The 7,014-nt window shown below is 35.2% G+C and overlaps 1 protein-coding gene across 1 annotated transcript; it reads right to left on the bottom strand.

Annotated features, from left to right (window-relative positions):
* Positions 1 to 1,978: 1,978 nt before the first annotated feature.
* Positions 1,979 to 6,727, bottom strand: LOC130735472 (uncharacterized). The gene is made up of 2 exons (XM_057587443.1): positions 6,587 to 6,727; positions 1,979 to 4,760 (listed from the first exon to the last, which is right to left on the bottom strand). Exon 2 carries the CDS (start codon positions 4,664 to 4,666, stop codon positions 3,323 to 3,325), a length of 1,344 nt encoding a protein of 447 aa, XP_057443426.1. The 5' UTR covers positions 4,667 to 4,760; positions 6,587 to 6,727; the 3' UTR covers positions 1,979 to 3,322.
* Positions 6,728 to 7,014: the final 287 nt, after the last annotated feature.

Raw genomic sequence — 7,014 nt, 5'->3', positions numbered from 1 at the left:
CTACAGCGTACAATATTCATTATATATGCCACGATTAAGAAAATTTAGAGCACAAATGATTGGTATTACCATAACTGTGAATGTCACTCAGCAGCATACTCTGACGGAGCACAATATTATTGTGAAAAATGTAACAAGCATGTCACTCCTACCATACGATATCTACAAATTCGATAAATGAATTAATTTGTAAAATATTAATTATTAATGTTTACATCAGGTACAAATTGTTGCTGATGATACTGGATCTGCAACGTTTACCGTTTTTTATCGCGAAGGTTGTTATCTGATGAACAAAAACGACAACGAGATATTGGAAAAAATGGAAAAGGTAAACATAGTCATGTTAAAAAAAGGTACATTTTCATTGCTCACTTAATTCATAATATATTAATTTTTTCATTTTAATTTAAATTCAATGTAGACCGGGAACATGGAAGACCCCCCACAAGAAATTGTAGATTTAATGCACAAGGAATTTCTTTTCAAGGTTGAAGGGAAGGATAGATGCGGAAGGTGGTTTAAATCAGCATTTAACGTCTTGAAAATTTGCAAGGACCCACAAATAATTTCAAAATTCAAAACAAAGGTAAAATTTTAAACTCTTATTACTAAATAATGATTATTTATATCTACATAATGAATTTTGATATTTCTGATTCAAATGTAAAATCTCCAATTAAGGTATTGGTCATCACTATTGTCAAATAGGTTTGTTTTAGACATTGGTCATCACTATTTTAAAATATGTTTGTTTTGCAGACAATCACTAAATGTGTTAAACGAAACACACCTCCACCTATAATTGAGGACTCCAACACACTTATTAAACGTCGTTCAGACGATGGATCCATAACAGAAGTTGTTGGAAGTAACGATGCAAATGTGTTCAAAGAGATCAAGTTTTCAAAGAATTAGTAGCATTTCCTCAAGATTGTTTACAAATAAAGAGCCTATGTGTTAAACTTTCACTTTTATGTCTTTACCCACATTGACAATGTGTTTTTTTTGGTAAATTGACTTCGGTGGAAACTTTCAAACATTTTGACATTTGTTTTTCGTATATTGACCATGTTACTAAAATATTCAATAAATCGTTTTATGTTTGCAAATCTTCGTGCATACGTCAATTTAAATGTGCTTTCGACCCTTAAACACATTACTTTTGCAAAAAAAAAACCTACACCACAAATGTGTAAAAAACGAAAAATAAACCAAATACCTATATAGAATAAATAAAAAAAAGATATTAATTGATTAACAAAAATAAAATTAAAAAATCCAAAATTAAATTCCCCGTGCAAGGCACGGGTTAAAAACTAGTTAATATTATAATTCTGCAATCATTTAATTAATTACTATAAATATAATTTTGAATGCTAATTTTTATATTAAATTAATTTTATTAAAAGTAGGACAAAATTGGGTGCTGACAGCAGCCCCCCTTTGCTTACCTTTCGATGAGAAAGGTCAGGCAAAGTCACAAGCAGCCAATTTTGGCCGGATCACAAGACAAACATCAAACACTCAATAGCATGTAATCAATGAGCAAGTAAACGTGAATTACGAGATAAAAACAACAAACGCTTGATAACCTGGATAACATCTCTACAGGGAATTCTAACGCTTGGGCTAAGGTGATAAAGCACCAGATGCTTGACAACACGGACAATAAATCAACGTGGAATTCTAACATCTTTGCTAAGGTGATAAAGACAGACAATCGACAACTCTTACGAGGAATTCTAATGTCTGAAATAAATGATAAAACAACAAACGCTCGACAACCTGGACAACAAATCTACAGGGAATTCTAACGCTTGAGCTAAGGTGATAGAGCACTAGATGCTCGACAACACGGACAACAAATCGACGTGGAGTTCTAACATCTTCGCTAAGGTGATAAAGACAGACACTCGACAACTCTTACGAGGAATTCTAATGCCTGAATAAGAGATAATAAGGGTCTCGGTACCCTAAAGGGGGAACTAGGCACGAGTACCTATGGGCTAAGCCCCAAATTAGATAATTGAGGAGAAGTCAAGCATCACAATGCTCGAGATAAAGAGAATTATATACCTGGAATGATGAAATTTTTTTTTGGGTAAAACTGGAGCTTCATGAATTGTATTCCAAAATCAATCCAAATTTGACATTTTCTTTTAAATACTTTGGAAAAGTAGCATTCTCAGAATTTCAAAAAGGTTTTATTTTCACCATTGCAGCACAACACCTAGTGGATAGATAAAAGGATTGTTTTCAAGTAAAGGATTTTTAGAGGGTGGTAACAAGCCACGAGAAATGTCTCCCCATTATTCTTATTGTGTTGGGAATAGATCAAGAGCAACAAGCCCCCAAGTGATGGTCAGTTCAACGATCTGCTGCGCATGCGAAAAGGTCAGGACCCATAAATCTCCTTGACAATCCTTGCTTCAGACTATTGATCAAAATTTTACTCCTATCACTTCAAAAATATTTCAATTGACTCTCATTTTTCTCTTTTTTCCTTTTTTTTTTCTTTTTTCTTTTTTTTTTCAAGGAGAAAAGATGCACAAGTGTAAATGTGTTGTCCTAAAATTAAAGTTTAAGAAACAAGAGCAATCAATCTTTGATCAGAATGGACTTTATTCGGCTTGTAACATGGCCAGTGGGTAGAAGGGTAGTGAAAGAAAAGGATATTAAAGGCTCAAGAAGTGTTTAAGGGTTAATTGAGACAAAGGATTCTCTAGCGCCAGTTTTTGGATATAGAATATTCATTTATAAATCTCACTTTTCTCATTCTTTGCTTTTCCTTTTGCTCTTTTACTTTTCTTCTTTTTTCTTCTTTTTTTTCTTTCTATTTTTTTTCTTTTTTGCTTTATTTTTCTTTTGCTATCAAAAAAAGATTGAATTGATCCGAAACTAGGTCAGCCCCCAATGTGAGGGCATTAACCGACTTCTGAAAATATCGCACTAGCCCCCATTGTAGGGACAATCCTTGTCCAAGGTTAAATGAAGGAAATTCCATTTTTAGGCTCAAAGTGGGTGGCAAGGGTCAAATATTGTTATTTTTTACCTTTGGGTAGAGAAACATGGCCAAACCTCATTTCAAAAATGATTGCTTATTTTTTAGAAAAACTTTAGGACAACACTTTTAACCTTGGCGCATTTAATCCTCTTCACTATTTCCATTTTTCACTTTTTCCTTTGAGTAAATTGCAAAATAATATGAGCAAAAAGACGATAATTTTATTACTGATGCAAAAGAAGTACGCAAGTACATTCAAAATGAGAATAAATAAAAAAAAAATCAAAACAAAAAACTAGACGTTGCCAACCACTTTCAATGCTTCATCAACGGGTCATTTTCAACACTCGATCCTGCAAGCGGTGTATGCTTCTCTTCGAAATTCAGATAACCAGCATCCCTCAACTTTTGCACCCGATTTTTGAAGGTCCAACATTTCTCGATTGTATGCCCAGGCGCTCCCATGTGGTACTTGCAATTTTCAGCTGGATTATACCACTTCGGGGGAGGGTTGGAGACTTGTTGTGGTACCTCAGGAGCTATCATATTTCCCTTCAATAAAGTATCATAAATTTCTGAGTAGGTACCTGGAACTGGATCTATTTTTGGTCTTTCCTTTCTTGGTTCGTAGGGCTGGTTTTGGGTTGTAGGTGCATTTTTTGCGAATGAGATGGCGTATGATGAAGGTTGATAATTTGGCTGATGGGAGGGATAATGATGAGTGCCAACCATGTGAACCTTTGTCTCTTTTTTCTGAAACATTGACTTTTTCTGCTTGTCCAATTGGGCATTTGCTCCGTTCAACTTCCCTTCTCTAATAGCATCTTCCACCTGTTCCCCTACAATGACAATATCAGCGAATCGGTTTGTGACACAACCTACCAATCTCTCAAAATATGGACCTTCCAGAGTCTGCACAAAGACTCTAGCAATCTCCTTTTCACTCAAGGGAGGATAAACTTGAGAAGCCTTCTCCCTCCACCTCTGGGCATATTCTCTGAATGACTCCTTCTCTGCCTTCTTCATTCTTTGCAGCTCAAATCTGTCTGGAGTGATATCAGTCACGTATTGGTATTGCTTCACAAATAACTCTGCCAAACCACGCCAGGTCTTTGTTTGGTTTTTGTCAAGATGCAAAAACCAATTCAAGGCTCCGCCAGTCAAACTATGTTGGAAACAATGTATCATCAGCTTCTCATTTTGGTAGTAAGCAGCCATGCTACGCGCATACATAGTGAGATGAATCACGGGGTCTGATCTCCCTTCAAACTTTTCAAAGTCTGGAACTTTGAATTTTGGTGGGATCTCCATGTCAGGAAATAGATAGAAGCTTTGCATGTCTAAACTTCCATAGGATTCCATACCTTGCATAGCCCTCACTTTCTGTTCCAATATCTCCATTTTGCTCATCATTTTAGCTTCTTCTTCACTAACCTTTCCAGCATAACTATTAGCCTCCTTTGCTTGAGGATCTTTTGAACTCACAATCTCAACTTCAGGTTCCTCCTTCTCAATTTCTTCTTCACTTGGAATTTCTGCATCTTTTCCTGGGGGTTTCAGGGCCTTAAGCAAATTCAGAATCTGACTCACATTCCCTTCCAAAGATTCGATCCTCTGTTCCATGGTCTTGCTCGCATTCAGGTCAGGAGTGGTTGCCATTGAGGTTGGTTGAGAAACAGTCTGCTCCCGGTAACGAGAACGTGTTTGGATTGGGCTGCGGATGAATTGATGTTGTGGAGCAATGGTGAGATTTCTGTAAGCAGAACAAATAGAGAATTCTATCTCAACTTATTTTATTTAAAAAAAATTGTGAATAAAGAAAATATTTGTTTTTATTAAGAATGAATAATAAATGAAACTATTTACAAAAAACAAGAGAAAACGGACTCCTAAAAAATATGGAAAGTAGATGAGCCTCAACTAAAAAATTGATATTCTAAACAATACAAGTTGGATCCTTTTAGAGATAGAGAAACCTTAATTCAAATGATCGGCCAGGGTAAAATTATAAGCGTAATGCTCAGGAACAGATCTAGAACTCAACTAAAAAAAAGGCACCCAGATTGAACCTGACATCATGAGATTAGCCACAGGGAACCAAAGGTCACATGTGGTAAGACAGTAGAAATTGGGTTGGGTATCCAGTGACTGTCAGGGAGACACAACTCACATGCCAACACCGGAGACCCCACTTATCCTAGGGTTTTTCCAAGTGTAATGGGTAAAACTACAAAGTGTAATGTTTAGGGATGGATCTAGAACTCACAACTGAAAAGGTTCCCTGATTGAACCTGTCATCATGAGCTTAGCCACAGGGAGCCAAAGGTCACATGTGGTAAGTCCAAGATGACAGTAGAAATCAGGGTGAGACATCCAATGACTGTCAGGGAGACATAGCTCACATGCCATCACCGGAGTCCCCACTCATCTAGGGTTTTTCCAAGGCTCAAGTATAGAGCCCAAAACGTGTGTTAGGTAAGTGAAAGTATACAATTATATAAACTACTCCGTCTGCAAGAAACAAGCACAAATATAGATCCACACAATATTGTTGCTAGTCTTCTACCCTAGAGTTCATAAAATATTACAAAAGAGAAAATAACAAGTACAATGAAAAAAAAACAGATAAATAATTTATAAATAAATAAATAAAAGAGGTAAATAAATCAATAAATTTTGCACAATCAATCATCAGGCATGACTCTCAAATTCCCCAGTGAAGTCGCCAACTGTCGCAACCGGGGTTGCGGCGAAAAATAATGTAGAGCCGCCACCAATTTATTTAGGGAAATTGGAACCCTCAAAATAAATTCAAACTAGTCTGCGATTAGAGATCTAAATTCGAAAGTCACTTACATGTGGGGAAGGTTTTAGCACCCCACGATGTCCGTTTAGAAAAACGGTACCTCTAATTAATTGTGCAAAATCTAATAACTTTAAACCTACGTATTAAAAAAAAGATTTAATATTATTTTTACATGATTCTAATTAGATAAATAAAAAAGATTATTTATTGATTAGGCCCGACAAGCTTTGAAGCTTGCGCCTACGTATCCCCCATTGTGCAGTGGAGTCTTCAAGGCCACGTAGTTCTTAGAATATTTTTATATTGGTTTGTGTTTTTTATTATAAAAAAGGTTAATCATATACTAAGAGATCTTAATTTTCTTTAGAAAATAGACCATTTAAATTGGTGGGTGTATTTTATTTACAAAAGGACAGCCACAAACGTTTTTATCATGTTGCTTGAAATTGAGATTTAAAAGATTGAGTTTTGGTTAATTATAGGAGAGGAAAGAAAGGTTCACGACATGTACCATATTTACTTGAAACAAATATATTATTTTAGGCAAGAATCATATCATTCTATCTAAGAAAACTAATTCCATGTTAGAAAGAAAATAAAAAAACGCATCATTTACCTTTAGTAAGACGGGAACCGACAAGGAAGCAAAGGAACAGAATCAGAGATCAAGTTGCAAGCATGAAATTCATATGGTTTAATAATAAGTGTCCCTAATCATGCTATCTATTCAAATACCCAAAGAGCAAATGTGTATAATGAGGCACGGACCAAACCTTTTCAATCACCGCTTGATGATCTTGCTACTAGAAATTTACTCTCACACTCACACTCAATATTTTGTATTTTAGAGTTGCAGTTCAAAGATGGAACTACAACTCAAAAGTGAACACTCAGTTTTTTTTTACTCTCTTTCTCCTCTCTCCGAACATGATCTCACCACAAACACCCTCTCTCTATTTATAGCTGCAGGTCTAGGGTTTCTTGCTCACCACTCCTAGAATATTCTTGGGAATCATTCCTCACCATTCTTGAAGAGCAAGAAAAGCCCATCTAAATTATTTTTGGTATTTATTATTTATTTTCGTATTTATTTATTTAATTAATATTATAATTCTGCAATCATTTAATTAATTACTATAAATATAATTTTGAATGCTAATTTTTATATTAAATTAATTTTATTAAAAGTAGGACAAAATTG

The sequence above is a fragment of the Lotus japonicus genome, chromosome 2 (assembly GCF_012489685.1).
Source record: "Lotus japonicus ecotype B-129 chromosome 2, LjGifu_v1.2".
Classification (NCBI taxonomy): Eukaryota; Viridiplantae; Streptophyta; class Magnoliopsida; order Fabales; family Fabaceae; genus Lotus; species Lotus japonicus.
Note: the sequence above shows the minus strand (reverse complement) of the source record. Positions and strands in the feature narration are given on the sequence as shown.